Source organism: Xiphophorus hellerii, chromosome 11 (genome assembly GCF_003331165.1).
Source record: "Xiphophorus hellerii strain 12219 chromosome 11, Xiphophorus_hellerii-4.1, whole genome shotgun sequence".
In the NCBI taxonomy this organism is placed as follows: domain Eukaryota; kingdom Metazoa; phylum Chordata; class Actinopteri; order Cyprinodontiformes; family Poeciliidae; genus Xiphophorus; species Xiphophorus hellerii.
In genome coordinates, this window is record NC_045682.1 from 10,888,028 (window position 1) to 10,906,505 (window position 18,478).

The 18,478-nt window shown below is 38.6% G+C and overlaps 1 protein-coding gene across 5 annotated transcripts in view; it reads right to left on the bottom strand.

Annotated features, from left to right (window-relative positions):
* The window catches only part of nrg2a (neuregulin 2a), a 96,480-nt gene that overhangs the window by 22,315 nt on the left and 55,687 nt on the right, over nt 1–18,478 (bottom strand). For all 5 annotated transcript variants that reach the window (XM_032575977.1, XM_032575976.1, XM_032575978.1 and 2 more), the window contains exon 3: nt 18,253–18,371. In XM_032575977.1, the coding sequence (XP_032431868.1) occupies nt 18,253–18,371 (119 nt within the window). The remainder of the gene's footprint in view (nt 1–18,252; nt 18,372–18,478) is intronic.

Here is an 18,478-nt window from a genome sequence, read left to right on the forward strand (position 1 = left end):
ATGGGAAAAGTTTTATTTTAAAATGTGAAAAGGGTACAGCAGCCAAGTTTACTTTGGTCACAGATGAATAAACATCACCCCTATTAGTTTCTGTAAAATAACACCAGCTGTTTTTGGTGCAATGATCCTTTATTGAACTTATTCCACTCAAACGTGGCAAGATTTTTGACTGACATGCAACAATCGTTTATTGATATAAGACAATGGATGGATGGACGGATGGATATATGTAAAAGGAAAATTGGTTCCAGCACTATACCCTGTGGTACTCTATAAGCAGCCCTAATGAGTGGAAAAATATCTGAAAAAACGGTTGAAACCATTTTTAGACATGATTTAAATATGTCTAAAAACAGACTAGTGCTGTTTTCTTAATGTCTGCAGCACATCTGAGCATTTCTAAGGGAATAGATAACATAAGCATGGGATTGATTTCCATTTTTATGCTTCTTCGTGCTCAGCAATATTTGTTGACAAGTCCTGTCAAATCCAATCAGTTTGGTACATTACAGGTATTTCCTCCAGACACAAAAACCTGGCGTGTCTTAGAAACAAACTGCTCAACTCAGTCACTTTCTTTGGTTGGCATTAACTCTGGTAAACACTGTAAGAGACATTAGTTGGATATTAAGCAGGTTATGATTCACTTGATGATTATTTAAAATCTAAACATGAGGTTCAAAATCAATACATTGTAAAAATGAAGAGTAGAGGCTAAAGTACAGCTAACAGGTTTTTCGTCAAACGTCCTTAAAGTGGGAACCTTTGCTAAACAGCTATAGCAGCAGGCTGGTCTTGTGTTGACATCCAGCTGAGTACTTGCAGGTGGAGCCCACACATCTACGCTCAGTACACAGGATTCATTTAGCCAAACAACAAATCCCATCTGTTTGTCTTCAAGGGCTTTTTCTAAGAAGCAGAAGCGTGGCTTTACCCTCCTAACAGTGAAATGAAAAGAAAAAAAAAGTCTTCCTAGACAATTCAAGAACTCCAAAAAAAATAAAAAAATGTTAAAAAGTTGCTACACAATTACAATTATATTGTAAATTTTTTCAGCGGCGTAAATATAAATTTTCACTAAATGCAATGGTAAAAATTAGTATTATTACATATAATGTTGCACAGGAAAAAATCCAAGAGTTCTAATTTTTTCTGTTCTCCCTCCCCTTTTGCATAACTTTAACACTGATGCTAGACAAAAATAAAGGGGTAGTTTTAGAATGTTCTCACATGAACTAAGAGATCTCTAAATATAAAATTCTGTGAAAATAACCATGAAATAAAAGAACTCTGTTGGACAGTAAAGGATCTAAGTCAGGGGTCTCAAACTCCAGTCCTCGAGGGCCGATGTCCTGCAGTTTTTAGATGTGTCACAGGTACAAAACACTGGAATGAAATGGCTTAATTACCACCTCCTTGTGTAAATCAGTTCTCCAGAGCCTTGCTAATGACCATCTATTCAGGTGTGGTGCAGCAGAGGCACATCTAAAAGTTGCAGGACAGCGGCCCTCGAGGACTGGAGTTTGAGACCCCTGATCAAAGTGATTTCTGATGCATCTATGCAAGGATTTAATGCACAGATAGAAATTCTCCTTAGTGCTTTGTCACTCTGGATTGCAGAAGCACTGATAAAAGCTAAAAAAAAAAAAAAGTCTGTCCACTAAGTTCGGAAAACTTACTACACATTAAGTGTCCTCTGGAAACTTTTCAGTATGAGTTGCACATCTGCAGGAGGTTTTATCAGGCTACAAACACGTATAAATACCATAACTCGCTTCGACATTTTGCAACAAGCTGCAAAAATAAACCGATCGATTTGCTGGCTCTTACCTAATTAAATGAAGGTCTTTTTTTTATTGTTGTGCAACCCAGCGTGTCTCAGCTAACCACAACTGAAAAAGGGGCACATGTTTGGAATAAAATCATCTCTGGTACTGATGTTTTGCAATTTGTCTGTATTGCATGTCATAAACAAAGCTGGGTTTTTTTCCCTAACTGCTTTTTTTTTTCTTTTTTGACGCATTTTCTTTTGTCACAACACCACAAAATATGATAAGATTACAGGAACTACGTCATTTGTTCGCAGCCTATACAGTTAAATCACTTGGAAAGCCCATAATTAGGCTAACAATAAAAATCAAAATAAGGGTGTGAAAAAGGCTGAAGTTTCCCTCTTTATCAAAGAAAAAAGTTTACATATGTTTGAGAATTTCAGTTTTTCTTATTTTCTATACACAAATAAAATGTTTTTTACTACTAAGGGCAATCAGTGATCCTAATGACCTGACTGCAGAAATGCTACAAATGAGGCTGCTGATTTTCTCACATGCCTTCCTATACTCCATCCCTTTGTGTTTCTGTTCTAATCTGTTTGTGCTAATGTTTGTTCAGGCTCAACAACATATTAGCTCGAGATTAAACATCATGATAAAGCCCAAGTATTTATTGAATTGTTTAGAGATTAACATTGACACATCACCAGAGCGTCTCTTGTGTAAATGTGATGCAGCAAAACGTTCACCATCACTTAAATGAGTGACTTGACAGAACATTTTGACCAGATTTTCTTCACAGACTGAATATTCTTCCAGAGTTGTTGTAAACTCTGACAACACAGCATATCCATCCAGTCTGCAAGCAAGTGCATTTCTTTTCTGTGATTATAACAGATATTGTTTTCCTCCATTGCTCATTCATACTTTTTTTTTCTACAAATTTCTTGGCAGTAAGTGTGTAAAAAACATTTTCAACTATTATACCGACTTAATTATTTTCAATATGTTGTGATGGTTCAGTTCACAGCTTGAAGAAGAGTTTCATTTTTCACGCTTAGTAAACTCAGCTTACGTACACATTCATAGCCTGTGAGATAGACGCAATGTGGGTTTATAATGTTGAGTAGTCATTCTGTTTTATGTGTGTGTTTGGATTTCTTTAATTGCGTTCAGTCACATCGGTTTTACATCAGACGAGTGTTTGTCTTGAGAGGAAGATTAGGTTTAAGTGGGTTAAATCTTTCTCAAAATAATGTCTGAACATGAAGCAAGTGAAAATAATCACAGTGAAAGCACATATTTTACTTACAACACCTTTAGTCTTATTGCATTCCTTTATTCTTTTCATTCAGCCACTGCTAATAAATAGCAATAGATTCTTGATGGTGGGTTTGATATTCTTTACATTATTTTTTCATAATGCAGTGAAGGTTTTTTTTTTTTTATGTACGTAACTTGGAACAGTTTGTAGCTCTAAAATATACAACTTTTAATGTGTCTGGTAAATCAGGTGCATATTTATTTCTGGTGTTTGAATGTGCTCATCCAGTTTAGATAAAACATTTTTTTTATAATATAGCAAAAGTGAGCCACCTATAAGCATGTCTTCTTTAAAAACGGAGAAATTGACTCCACTATTTTCATACAACTGTATCAGGCTGTACAATCTATTTATACAAATAAATAGTTAAAACGTAATTTGATGTTCTATATTTGTAGAACAGCATAAATGTCATCATCAATAGGCGACAACAAAAATGATCTTAGTTCAGTGGCAAAACTAATGCAAAGTCACAGCTTTATGGAGTCACATAGAGATGACTTTGGGTGATTATGAATAAAATGTTTTCTTTAAAAAATATAATTCATGGCATTAAAGTTTTCCTCCAAAAATATCCCGACTAATGCAGAGTCAATGCTCTGTTGAGTTGTGCGTTCCTTTAGTTCTCAATAGTGATGAATTGTTTAAGTGACCTAGTAAGAACGTTAAACAATACTGCTTTAGGGAATGACTCTAAACCTTTACTTTTTAAAGTATTTTTGTGAGGTATAGTTCAGAGTTTTTAAAATAAACTTCCTCTGAAACCTTCAACTTCAGTTCCCAACCTGAGGAACTGAAAGGAAATGTACCCTTTTTATGTTGCTTTCTCTGACATCCAACTAATTTATATGTAGCTCCCAATGATGTAGAAACTAGTCACATTGAATCATTGGTATCTAAACTTCCTACTTTCTTAACGATCTGTGTTTTGTAGAGTAAATAGTTCAGGTGCATTCCACATATTGCTCTTTAGGCACCTTCCAAAGTTAAAGGTATGTTCATTAATTCTTGGCCGAACGTTGGGGACAATTTTCTTTTACCCCAAGTAGAAGATTGGCTGCTGGGTTGATGAGGGTTGAAGTAAGAGGATTTTTTCCCTGTGTTGTTTATATGCACTCATGTAGCCAAGGTTTTGATAAGTTTGCTTGGTTTCTTAACCTCGCGTTTCAGTTTTCCACAGCAGTATAGCCTGGGGGTTTGAATGTGAAGAGATCTGAGAAGAGGTTTCCTCCTGGGTTAGTGAGAGCCACAGTGTTTAGGCATCAGCTTTTGCCACTGACTTTGATTAATCCTTCATGGCCCAAGTACTGAAAAGGAAAAGCTGGGGGTGCAAGCCGGACCATCTGGAAACCTTCATAAACATGCCTGTCTTTCCACGCTCTCCAAAGGATTCTAGGAAAATCGTAAAAGTGAAAAGAGAGGTCCCTTTTGCACGTTTCTTTTTTTTTTTCTTCTCCTGAGGCACCCTCTGCATATGTAGCAAACAGAAAACTGCTTGCACCGAATCATAGCCCTGAACCGCACCTCACAGTCCAGTCCATTTATCCAGAATTGTGTAATGAAAGTTTTCAGTTTGGCCCGACTACGGTGCAAAGTTATACACATGTTCTGCTAATTCATGACAAATGTTGATAATTTTCTTCAGCTTTGCTTAATCTGTTTTACTTCTGCGGAGCGCTGTTGAACAGAAAAGCATCTCGAAGCATGAGATAGAATCTGAATCTGCGTAGGGCGAACGTCAAGGAAGTTATTTAAACACTGCTGGACCAGCATCCATCTGGACTTTGTTACGGCTTTTTTACTTTTGCTCTTAAAAGCAATGTTGTCAAGATAAAACGTATAAATCATGTCTCTGATTCAGGAGTAAATCACAGTCGTAAGAGAACAGTCCACAGGCCTTCATTCAGACATTCAGCTTCGAGCTGCAAAAACATGCAGACGCGAGATGCAGTAAATCACCATCACAATTAAAACAAAAAACAAATATCTTTGTTGGGCTGTGAAAATCAGACGGAAGAACATTATAAATGTCACAAGTACAGGTTATTAAACATATAAATAAAGAGGGTGATGGTACCTGTAATCTCTGTCACCCATACATGCTTTTCCACAACTCACTTTTATGAACCGGGAAAAAAAAAATTCAGATTGTTCCCCCCTCTTCAGACTCACACACCCTTCACCTCCCTTCACCTCCTTACTTCTTGGCAGAGAATGTCTGACATGTCTCCTAGTTACAGCTGGGACCAAGATCTTTCAACTCAGGTCCAGTTCAAGTTGCAGGCATTCTTGCTACACTTTTGCGTGCTGCATGTTCTTTTATGCTGTTGTGCAAAGGCCGTCTTCTCTAAATGGACTTAATACAATGAACCTGGTAAGTTGGCAGCACAAAAGACCAAAGTGGGAAGTGTGCCTTTGGTTGAATATAAAGTCGTTGACAGCTTGGTCTGATGTGGTTACAGAGGATGTGCAGAAAGTTTTAGATGTAAGTTTGTGGGCTTAAGTTCTGTGGTTTAAACAAAGTGTATGAAAGAAAGGGGGAAATAAATGACTCCATTTATCCAGCTGAACACAAATTAAACATGAAACAAAGCAAAAGATGGAGCAGAAGTTACATGAAGGCTCTTTATGTTTTAGATATTAGCAAGCACTGACATTTTTATGTATTAATATGAACGTTGACGCATGAAACATGTTTTTATTTTCAGATTCGAAATTACAACATATGTTGACAGAAGCTGAAACCGAGATAAAGCTGTCGCCAAAGTAAGATTAATAATAAAAAAAAAAACAGTAACAAATAAAAAGGTAGCCGAAAAGAAAGCACAAGATACAGACTGAATGCTTGGAAGACGACGGAAGAGAAAAGATGGTGTGTTGACACGATCAGAAGGAAAATATCAAAGCGTGCCAAAACTAACAAAAACCAAATACCGTACGTAGAGTTTAACCACACCCAATCAATAGCTGCATCCAGCATCTGTGCCTTCAAGCGAGGGAGATTTCATGTCAAATAACCAGAGGAATTAAATTACTATTTACTCTCAGTGTGATGCATTAAAAAAACCCTTTATGAATAAGAGTTCCTTTAAAGCTTCTTTCCAATAGAAAATTATCCCCAATTCAAACACCTTTGAAATGAAAACAGGAATGTTTAGAAAATGAACAAAATGGAGCCCGCCCACAACATTAATCTACCACCCACTCGTCAGTAAGACCACCTCAACCAGTGCGTCTTCTTTTATATTCTTGTCTCCTATTACCATTTTTCAGTCACATAGCTGATATGCCTGGTCTTGTCTGCCTCAATCGTCTTAGCGCTGAAGTGTAATCAAAGAGCAACCTTGTATGTGATTGCACAACAGCTGTTCAGGCACTGCAAGGAAGCAAAGTGCGTCTTTGGCAGGGCGGGAAAATGGCACGACACACACGCGGGCGCACGCCATGGCTGCTGTCGGACACCAGTTTGAGTGCAGTTGGCAACTAATGGCCAAACTGTGTTTTCTGCAGCTCAGTTCCAGGCAGGTTTGCTCTCTGCTTGGTCGTTTCTGTTGTTCAAACTATTTGCACATTTTAAATGTTGAAATATAAAAAATAAAAATTAAAAAAAATTAAAAACGAATGCAGCCTTGGATCTCCTGAGCAAGAAGTGGTGAACATACTTCTTTTGGAGTGTCCTTCTTTCCAGTGCTGGAGGGACTCTGAAGACCCAGTTGGGAAAGATTTGAAACACTAACTCACTGATGTGGAAAGGTAAAATCTAGCACTGATCACTGACCCTGAGGACCTAAGCCCATCCACTTTAAAACCTCTAAATTTGCCAACATCTTTGGTCAAAGCACCCCGACAGGGCAGAGCTTCTGATAGTTATGTCAACAAAGTAGATTTGCAGCCATAAGGTGACACATTTGAACTTAAAGGCCAAATGGTAAGTTGTGTGGAAATTCCTTCAGCATGTGTAGAATACAATGTGTCACTCAGCAAGATGATGATGTTTTTACCGCCACATTTTTAGATTTAAGTCTTAAGCAAGGTTAGCTGAAGGTGACTCAAGTAAAAAAATAACAGGCGAAGTTGACACTTTTGTTGGAGCTACGCATTGGTCAAAATAAAATTACATACTGCAGCTTTAATCAACAAATTTTTCAAACACCACACTTGAGTCTCCAGTCTTCTTGCTCATATGAGGTAATGTCTTGCTAAAGAGAACCATTGATGAGGACAAAATGCCAAAATGATATCCATGGAAGATTTAGAATTTTTTATTTATTTTTGTCTCAACCCATAAGCAGATTTCTGATATCTCTGTAAAGACAATAAAAATGTAAAATGAATTTAAAGTTTTAATGAAAACTTTTATTGCATTTATTAAAAAATGGCATGTCAAAAATATTTACACACTTGTCAAAAATCAAAAGCAAGAGCTTTATTGGTGTTGCAGCAATGAAACTGTTCTTAAAGTTTCCACCAGTATTTTCACAATTTATCTGTGGTGGGTTTAACTGGGTCACTCGAAAATATTACCTCCAGTCAGTAGCCTATAAATATGTTGATAAAATTAAAACTTTACTTTAAATCTGAATATCTACCATCAGTAATGTTGGAGTTAACTATGAATAGGGAATACGAATACAGATGCCAGTTTCACTTGGAAAGTCAGCATGTGAGATGCTCTTTTTACTGAGGAGAAGTAGATTTAGTGAGCTAAAAGGAAACCCTTTAACCCCTACTCCAAATTTGGGTCTCATACTCACAGTTATTGTAATGGCCAGCTGTTCAGACCAAAGATTTTCCCACTGCTATTCCCCGAAAGCCAAAAAGCACTCAGCCTATTTGTACATAGCCTACCTGTATTTGCGTGTATGCGGGCGTGTGCGTGTGTGAGTACAGCCCTCTTATGCCTATAAACACACTTGCATACACACCCCACCCACACTTGTCTTACACCCTGAAAACAGGTCATGTAGCAAGGGTATTTGTTAGGCTTTTGGGCCTCTGTATACTACACATCAACTTCACTGTGAGTGTGTCACAGTTTCATCCTCAAGTCGTGCCTTAATACTTAAACGTGGATAGCGTAAACTTACAGGTACCCACTACTCATACAAAATCCCGGAGAAGAACTTTGCTCACCTTAACAAACATGATGTGATGATTGAGTAAAGGTGCCAAATCACTAATGAACGGAAACAGCGTGATGGAGTAATGGGAGGTTTAGGATAACAGACATCTGTGGCAACTCAACTACAACACTGAGCTGCTGAGCTTTAAGCAATGGAATGGTAAGTATATGTTCCCCTGGTGCACGAAGAAAATTTTAAAAAGCACAAGGACACCTAGAATTAGTCATACCCCATTCTGAACAATGCAAGGTAACAGGAGGAGCCTCAATTTTGTTTGATGTGAGTGAACAATAGTTTTCTGGCAAGCCCCTTCTCAGTGTTCTTGCTCTGTTCACAAAACATCCAAGCAACTGCGAATTATTACGGCCTCAGTACAAACAAGCCTTTATGATGCAATGAAACATTTTAGGCCATAATTCTCCTCTTTGAAAACAGTAACAAACACGGCTGTGTTTGTTAGTTATTTGGCAAGTTAAAACAGAAACCAGAGCACAGCCAGCCGCAGCTGGGGTCACCAGCAGAGAAAAGACCACCAGGACAGCTGACAGGGGGCTGAGAGGGATTTTTTTTATTATGCTATCAAATTAAGGCCCTGATACATTCTGTGCAGGAGCACTGGAAGAGTTAACAAAGCCCCTGCACACAGCGAAAACCTTGTGTCACCTCCTGCTCACATCACTCAGCTTTTCAAGTGTAACAGCTGCTTCCTCCTGCATTCATAGCCATATCCTCATCCATTCAAACTGATGGCTTAACTGACCCGTATAACACACAGAGATTACTGGATATCTTCTGAAATGAGACGTGCTTTGATTATTTATAACATCAGAACATCAAAATGACCGGATGAAACTAAGCTGAGAGAGAAAACAAAAGTTTGAGGGAAACATTTGGAAGCTGCTTTATTCTGTTTGTCCAATTATGCTTCTTAAGCCTATACAGAATATAAAAGGCTATGATTAGAAGAAGGATGCACCACATTAAAGTGCTTAATTATGTTTTATTAGTCAAACATTACTAAATGTTTCTCAGAATAAAAAGCATCAAAGAAGAAGCACAAAAATGGAAAATATTTCAATTTCTTGAAGAAGGTTTAACCCAATTCAGGGTTTTAGAACTCCAGTTTTTGTGTTTTTATTGGGTTATGTTGCTGGTCTATCTATTGTGTTCCACATAAGGTAGAAGGAACATTATACACAGGAGGAAGAGAAAGCATTCGTATACTGTGATCCTTCCTTCTACCACCATGTTTGCCCATGAGGATGATGTGAACTTTTAGCTTTCTGCCACTTTTGGATAACTTCTGAATGAAAATAGTTGTGCTGGATTTTGCTAAATATATTTAGAGTAGAGGTGGCTGAATACATAAACATAAAAATGCATTATTTTGATTTTTGTTTGTAAAAAGAGAAAGAAATTGAAAAACTTTTTTTTTTCATTCACAGTCTTCACTGCCCTTGCTGCCCTGTCACATAAAATCACACTAAAATACATTAGTTTGACATAATGTGAATTCTTAAAAAAGTTTAATATGTATGAGAAGTTTTGAAGACTTTGAGTTTTTTAAGGTTAAAGTTTAAGATCAAGTCAGCTTAGTTTAAGTCGGCCAAAGACATACTATAACAATCCCATGCTGTAGCCTGACAGATCAGCAATGTTGCTCCAGTGCATGATTGGTGCTTATGACACTGGAGGTGTTCATCTGCTCAAAACATAAATTTTTCCACTTATTCTCGATCCTCCCACACTTCTGGAAACTGACTAGATTTCCAGGAAGGCCCAAACAGTAAACAAAAACAAACGCCAGCGTGGGTGAAATGGCTGGATTTGAGAACCCCTTGAGAAAAAAAGAGGGCTTGAACTCTCATAAGTGCAAACTGTCACAGCTCTGTTGGAAACAAACCACCCTCGGTCAGTGAGCTGATGCTAGAGATAATATCTTTGATGCAGCTTGCTTTGATAATGACAGAAAACTAAATAAAAAATCTTCTTTTGGAAGTTTGTTATTTTTAGTCCTAAATGCTCGGATTATGATCAGTTCCATTCATTTCTATTTATTCAACAAAGTAAAGATAATCAGGAGGATTCTAAAGGTAAAGTGACCCATGTAAAAACAATCTTTTTGTTGCAATGTTGTCAGTTAGATTACAACATCTCTCCTGGACCCGATTCTGCCTCTGTGTGTAGATTTCGACTAAAAAAGACCTGGGATTCTGGCACAAACAGGAATTCTTATCCAGGACTCAAGACTTGGGATTATTTGGAAAAAGTGGGTATGACTAATAGCACAGCAGCTACATCCACAGAGCCTGACGAGGTGTTCTCTGGTGGGCTGTAAATACAAATCATTTGGCAGATGTAAAGAGTTGCTCTTCTTAGATATAGGCGGTCCAGCTGCTGCTGCTTCTTCTTGCACACAGCGATCAATACAATTGACTGGCTTACGACAAGGCCACAACTAACATCCTTTAGCGTCATTGGAGTCGAGTTTATCTTGTTGTTTGCGTGGTACAAGTGAGTAAGTTTTGTTTTACGCACGCAGGCTAAAGGGTGACATAGTAGGTACGAAGGAAGTTGCTGTTTATCCTAGTCAAAGTGCTTACAGTTTCACTTACGTAAAACAGATCTTCAGATTTACTGGAAGAAAGCAGGAAAAAAAAATTCAGTTTTGTTTTTGCTTGATGACAACAGTTATTCCTGTATTTGGTTTAATCATGTTGCACAAAAACTTTCCAGAATCTCAACAATAAACCCTCGAATAAAATTCAAATATTACTGATGTATGATGTTAGATGGCATAGTGAGCTTGCCAAATAAACCAAACTGTGGTGTGGAAAAGATGCTAACGAGCTTCCTTCCACTCAACCGTAAAACGATTAAGACATTGTGAATTAGTTAATCACTACTTCAGGACACAGAGGGAAAACATACGTGTGCATATCTATGTGTGTATGTCACTGGGGGTAAAGAGGAGGGTCCCGGTGTGTGCAAATTGTTTCTAGTGGGCCTCAGCATGACTACTGAGGTTGGAGCAATCATATGTTCAGCTGTGATTTCCATCAACACATTCCTGGACGCTCACACAGCCTCTCTGTGGAGCTGTGTGCAGCACCCCCCAAGGATGTGACCTGCAGCCTGCAGACACATGGCTGCCTTGCAAGCGCTTATCACAACACGGCGGCCTGCAGGATAAATGGCGGCCTTAATCTGAAGCCACGTGGAAACAAGCAAACTCTGACTGCTGCTGCCTCTCAAAGCTGGCCCTGTAGAAAACAGTTGATGATATACTACACCGCGCTGCAGAGGGCCAGCAGGTCTCACCATGCCAGACTGATTACAGGGTAGAGGTCAGACCACATGGACAACAAATGGTCCCCGGGCGTCTACACTGGGGGTCGTGGATGAAGTTTAAGCCAGCACTTGCTAAATGGTAGCAATTGTTGCTGAGATGTCTGGAGGACAAACACAGTTCCATTTACCTGAAAGAAAAAGTATTTCTAATGTACTCTGTCAACAGCACATGGTGTTTTATAGTTTAATGAAAGAAACTTTCAAGAAAACCAATTCAATCTTTAGAGAGCTTAAATACTAGAAGGTTGTCAGACCCTAGTTTTGTCTCATTTTAGCAGTTAAAAGATTTCAAACTAAAATGTTACATATTCAAGAGATGTATTGCTACACTTTTAAAAAATCTACACTTCCGCAACATTTGAATATAACATTTAGTTAGAAGTTTACAGTTGGGAGGGACTTTTGAGGACTTCCCAGGGTCTCTGAACGTGAGTTCTTGTGAAATATGAAAGAAATGTGTCCTTGCGACCTTGCGTGACAGAACAAATTTCTTCCGTTTTGCAAAAATCCTTAAAATCACAACTGGATGGACAACTGGAGAAAAGAAATTCTGAACCAATATCAAACCGTAAAAGTGTATTATTACACTTTCCAAAGTTTATTTAGTCCTACTGTTTGGGATCGCAACAAATAGCAATAGCATCAAAGATCTTTAGTAGACAGAAAACAAACTTCCTAGTTTAAGATAACAGTTTTTTTACTTGCCATTAGTCTTCTACCTCTTAGAGGATGTGTTCAATTTTTCACAAACTCACTAAAACACGACATCTAAACTACTGCTGGTGGGGAACTACTGATAATAAGGGACCTCATTTCAAATGAATAAACAGGGTTTCCTCCAATGTATTATAAACCTGTCGGGGCGCCAGGCTGCACTTGGCCCCGACAGGCTAAGCATCGCTGGTTTTTATAAATAAATAAAAAAGAATAATTCCTTAAAATAGCTTATTTTATAAACCAGTGACCCCGGACTGCATGCGTCTTTGCTTAGGCCAAGTATAAAAGCAATCAGTGATAACTGTAACTTACTGAAATGTATTACTGAACAAACAGAGCTCAAACTCAAAGATTAAACTCACAGCATTAGGCTCTCACTAATGCTGTGAGTTTAACAACAATTAATCTAACTACAAAAATTATTCTTTGCGCTTTTACAAAGATCTTTTGTGAAATCTTAAATTGAATTCCTTTAATTCATCTATGCTGAAATCATTAAATCAAATTTATTGACATTCTCAATAAACAAGTGATAAAATTCTATATCTGTGGTTTGTGTTAAAATGTCAGCATTTATGGGGCCCCTGAAGGCCTGGGGGGCCTAAATCAGCTGCTTAGTTCATATACGTATGCCTTGGGTCTGTTATAAATGTCAACAGTATTACTTAGTGTTTTTAGATCCACTGGCTAATTGGGAGTCAACAATGACTTCCAGGAACGTATAATTACCAATTCACATTTTATATTTAATGTCAACTTAACATGTTTTAATACAAAAACACGGTGGACCGCCCACTGGGGAAAATCTGGAATAAATGCAGCCAAAACTGTACTTTTACATGCACAAACACAAAAAAACAAGAAACTCAAACACTTATCTCAGCCATCTGTGTAGAATATTCAGTAACTGGCACTTAATCACTGTATGTTTCTCTTCCACTCGTCCAACAGAGAGGCATGAGCAAAATCCCCACACAAGTCCAATCAATCAATATTATTGGCGAACTCCATCCGCTGGCATGAAGCCACTGCATGCCTTCAAATGCTGAGATGGGGTTCACTCTGAGGAAAACTGGCATGTTTTTCTTGTCCGAGGCAGACTTGGTTACATTTGTCTTGCTGCACAAATATTGTTACAGTGGCCAGCTGTAAAGTGTTGCATCAGTGAAAACGTCTTATATGTTTTTAGTTAGAAGCTTCTGCACCAAATCCAGCTATCACTTTCACTTTTGGGAATTTTTTTAGGCAACTCAGATGTCATCACCCTTCAGTGCTACTCAGGCATGCTGATAAAAATGTTTTTGCTATATTTATCGTGCCAGAGACATATTATTTTACTGCCTAACACCGTTGCAAAAGTCTATGAGCAGACATTTCTGTAATAACTATCAAATATGGAAGTAAAAACACACAAATGCTTGTCTGGGGAAGTCAGTATATTCTGCAGAAGTAGGTTGTGGTGGCCTGGATTCACCATGTGGTGGAGCTGAGTGCTGGTTTCAGGCAGCATGCAGGCACAGCCATGTGCTACACTGTAGGTAACGCTGTGAGTCGAACTGATGCTGCTGCACCAAGCTGCTTTAAAATTTATCTGTGATTTTTTTTTTAATTGGAAAAATAAAAGATTTTTAACATTTTCTTTTTGCTCAGGTTTGGCTAAAACACACATCACACTCTGAAAAGAGGTACACTGTTGCACCCTAACGCAGACATCAGATACAGCAGAAAGAAGAAGGGGAAAAGCTTGCAACCGCTGACTGCACTGTAACACATCTTCCTTCTCTTCACACTTTTTTTTCCCTTGCTCTGCTATTCTCCTTCCACAAGTAATACATATCTCTCTTGCTCTTACTAATAGCTTTGTCTGTTTTCTGTCATGCATTCCCTCATTTTACATGTTCTCCCCTCCCTTTATCCACGCTCTGTTCTTCTTCTTCTTTTGCTCCCCCTGTCCATCTACATCTGCACCCCCCTCCCTCCTTTCGCTCTCCCTCACTTGAAGGCACACATACATAGATAATACTGCAGCTACATGCTGCTTTGGCAACATACTGCAGCAGGAAAGCGCGCTCCACTGCAGCCCTTTAACACAACAGCCGGTTCTCTCCTGACCCAATAGGATGGAAAGAAACTCCCTTAATCAACTACGTGTCGTCTTTAATAAAACCATGCTTTTAGCTTCCAACAAACCTTTCTTTGATCACATTTGCTTTAACGGCAATGTGTCATTTTCCCTAAACAACTACCTTAAGCTCGCAACCACATGTTGTAATCACAGCGACATTCCTCTTTAAAGAAATACAATATTTAGCCACAACGTTGTGAAAGCAGACAGTGAAAAATATATTTTGTTACAGTAGAACCAGAGATAAGTTTAGGCACATTGTGGACATTTTGTCCATGAAGATGATATGCTGAAAGCAGAAAAAAGAAAAGGATTACAGGGGAGACTTTTGCAACAGCCAAAATTTGATGCCTAAAGAGCTGAGTCATAGCATCTCAACATCTGCAGCTGTTGTGGGATGTTTCCGGCCTGCGAAGGCCAGGGCTTACCTAAAGCCATCGAAAGAAGAAGATTTTTGTTTAAGAAATGAAAGCTGGCAACAGGCTGAACAAAGCCTCCATTGGTCCATGTTGTTGTACTCAGTAGCATAGCTAATGTAAATAAAGTACTGAAAAAGTTCATGTTACAGTGCCGTACAAAAGTACTTAAATATCTCATATTACAACCAGAAATGTCAGTGTATTTTAATGAGATTTTATGTGACAGACCAACACAAAGTAGATCGGTTAGGTGATGCAAGGTTTAAAGTGTTGTCCATTTGTATTCAACTCCACAAGTCAATACCTTGTAATATCGTGTTTCGCTGCATGTGCAGCTGCAGTTCATTTAGGTATGTCTTCACCTGTTTCATACATCTAGAAACAGAAATTACATTGAATGGAGAGTTCTCTTGTTATGAACTGTACTTCTTTGCACAGATTCTCAGTGGGATTTAAGTACAGACTTTGACTGGGCCACTAATACACATGAATATGATTGACTCGACACCTTGGGATATTGTTTTATCATCTACCAATGCTTTAAAGTTGTCCAAAACATTATCACTAATCAGTTTGCTGCATTCTTTTGTCTTCTTGATGGCATTTGTTCACTACGGTACACAAAATGACCTTTTTTAGGTCAATTAGATAACTTCTGAATTCATTAGGCTACGCTGGATTTACTCCAATTTACGGAAATCGGACTAAACGGAAGCTGGATATGAATACAAAGCTTCAGAGGATTAATGAAGTCCTTGTCTCATCAAGTCAGTGATGCTTAAAAGTCAAAAAGTGAACCTGTCTTAACATTTGGTGGGTAGTTATAATGTTATGGATAATTAGCGTACATCTCCTCAGCGAAGTCTTCAGACCTGCCTATAGACGTGTCACCCCCGATTCGCCCCGTCTTGCCTTCTTCCCTGAAGCATGACAGAAGTGGGCGTGCTGTTGGAGTACAATGGGATGTTTTTAAGGAACGGTGAACCGACACATCCACACGTACACAAACAAACCAAACTGTGACATACAACCCGTGATCGCTGGCGTTTTAAGGGAAGGACAGCTATGCCATTGAGCGACTTAAAGAAACGTCCGTGCTGACAGATGGAAAAGCACAGGGATGCTTTTACACATAGATATGCATAGATGGTGAATAAGAAAGACGAAACATATTTTTTTTGTCTTTGCTTTAGCGTCTGCTCTACCAGTTGCCAGTTCTTGTTTATCATGCATTGCGCTACACATAAGGATATCCTGTTCAACTTGTTTTAAATCGTCTGCACTGCAAGTGAAAACACTGTTCCATAATGCTGCTCTGTCATGTTTTCTCCATTATGGCTACTGTGGGAATAAGCCCACATGCTCACTGCTTTGTAATTTTAGATTTTCTTTGATATTTCTGCATCACCAGGAGATCAGCCTGCTAAGATCATCATATATAGTTTCATGGGCCACCAATCACATGCTCTTGAGCCTTCACTGAATATGAAGACAAGCAGGTGCAGTCACCAGGGATTCTCCAACCTCTGAGGCTTCAGAGCATGATTCAACCCATTTTGTTTTAATTGCCAATAAACATGGTTGTTGTGCAGTGACTTACCTGTATGACATTAACATTTAATAAATGTCAGCACAGTGTGTCTTAGAAGGATGCATAAAAATTGCATTGATTTTGGCAAAGAGAAATAAGACACCGTGTCTGGACAAAGCCGAGTGTCGCACTGTACGCATAAAGTAGGAGTCACATGATCCGCTCATAAAACTCAGCTAAAGCTTTTTAGATGTCAGAGAAATAAAAGAGGCAATCTGCAGCCGATTTAAAAACACAAGATGGATGGCTTCTTTTCTGCAAAAGTTGTTTGCTGGATATCAAGCCTTCTCTGTTTTTCCCAAACACAATGGGCGCGTTCTTTCTCTGAGAAGAGCAGCCATACTCTAATAATGCAGCTCAAGCTTAAGACTGCAAACGCTAAACAATAGCTCTAAAAAGGTGGCCTTGACTAATGTAAAGAAAGAAGGGGGAGTGAATATTGTGCCTGAAAGTGATTACAAGGACACTAAGTGTAACTCAACAGCCCCCGGTTGCCGAAGCCGGCTTTTCGTCTTTTTTCAGCAGCTGTATCTCTAGGTGTGTGGGATGTCAACAAAAATCAACCAGCTGTCAGGGTCAGAAATGGTGTCCCTCATTTTGAAGTCACACAATATTCAAAACTATTGAGAGGCTTGCTAATTAACTCCCCTTCATCTTTTTGACTTTTTGTTATGCTGTAATCAAAGATTTGGATGTATAATATTGGGATTTTATGTAATAGACCAATAATATGTAATATATAACCATGAACCTTTTTGCCTGTAGGCCAAAAAGTTCCGTTTTAAACTCCACCTTCTTCCAGATGTTTGCTGTTTCTTCTACATGGTTTTACCCAAACTACAAATTTCTTTCTGACCCATCTTGTGTTCCTTGGTCTTCACTAATGTTCTCTAACAAACCACTTATCCCTTCAGAGAAAATATATTTACGCTGACATTAAACCACAGTCAGAAGGCATCCAAAAGCTTGATTGCATGCGTAATTTGTTACATGGGAATTCCTCAGTGGTAAAGTAAACAAGTCTGAATGAAAATGTTTACCACACATTTTAGATTTGACTATTTTGTTTTCACTTCATAATTATGCACGTCACATAAAATCCCATTAAATTACAATAAAGTCTGTAGTTATAAAATGAATAAATATGGATATTTTCTAAGGCAATGTGGATATTCTGTACATTTCCTAGAACGTGTACAGATATGTTTTCATCTTGCACAGAAAGTTCAATGCAGCATCTTTTTTGAACAATCTGTGTCCAATATCCAGCATGTTCTTTCTTGATTAGAAGCAGAAGAAGATCTATAGGTGAGATTCCTTCAACTCTTATGTTATTTTGGACCAATCCATGTAAAAATAAAAGCTACCAAGAGCAGCTTGGTAGCCTTGAACTTTCCCGACACTTCTTGGACCACAGGCAAACTCACCACCTCACCAAATGGAAGCAGCTGTTATCAAAACTCTTTCATCTGCTACAGGCTTTGTGAAAATCTGTAACCCACAGACATCAATCTCTACCAAACAATCCCATTAACTTCTATCCCACACTCCTTTTGAAACTTCCCATTTTAATTAGTTGCTGTTGTTGTTTGAAACAGACATACCTTCCGATACATTTCACTCTTGCTCATTGCCAAGTATAGTGCGCCATTCCACTGAACAGTAGGCCAAAACCACATGTGTGGACAGTTGTTCTCCATGCATGTTACTATCCCTGCATGCCATCTGACTCTGTCAGATCTCTCAATTGGCAAGAGAACAGTTGCAACAACAACAACAATGCCAGGTCATCTGCGCTGCTCTGCCTGTTGCTCGGGAGTTAGTACTCACTGCTTTGTACGTTGACGGTGCCAGTGGAGTTGTCCTTCCCCAGCGAGTTCTCCACCACACACGTGTAATTCCCAGAATCCTCCAGTTTCGCTCTGTTGATCTGGACTTTGGAGGATTTCCTGTGGGTGACAACACTCGCACAGCTGAGTCAGGGGAATCAGGGCAGGGAGGAAAAAAAAAAGGTATGGAAATACAACAAGTGGGAACATAGAGAGACAAAGAGGTC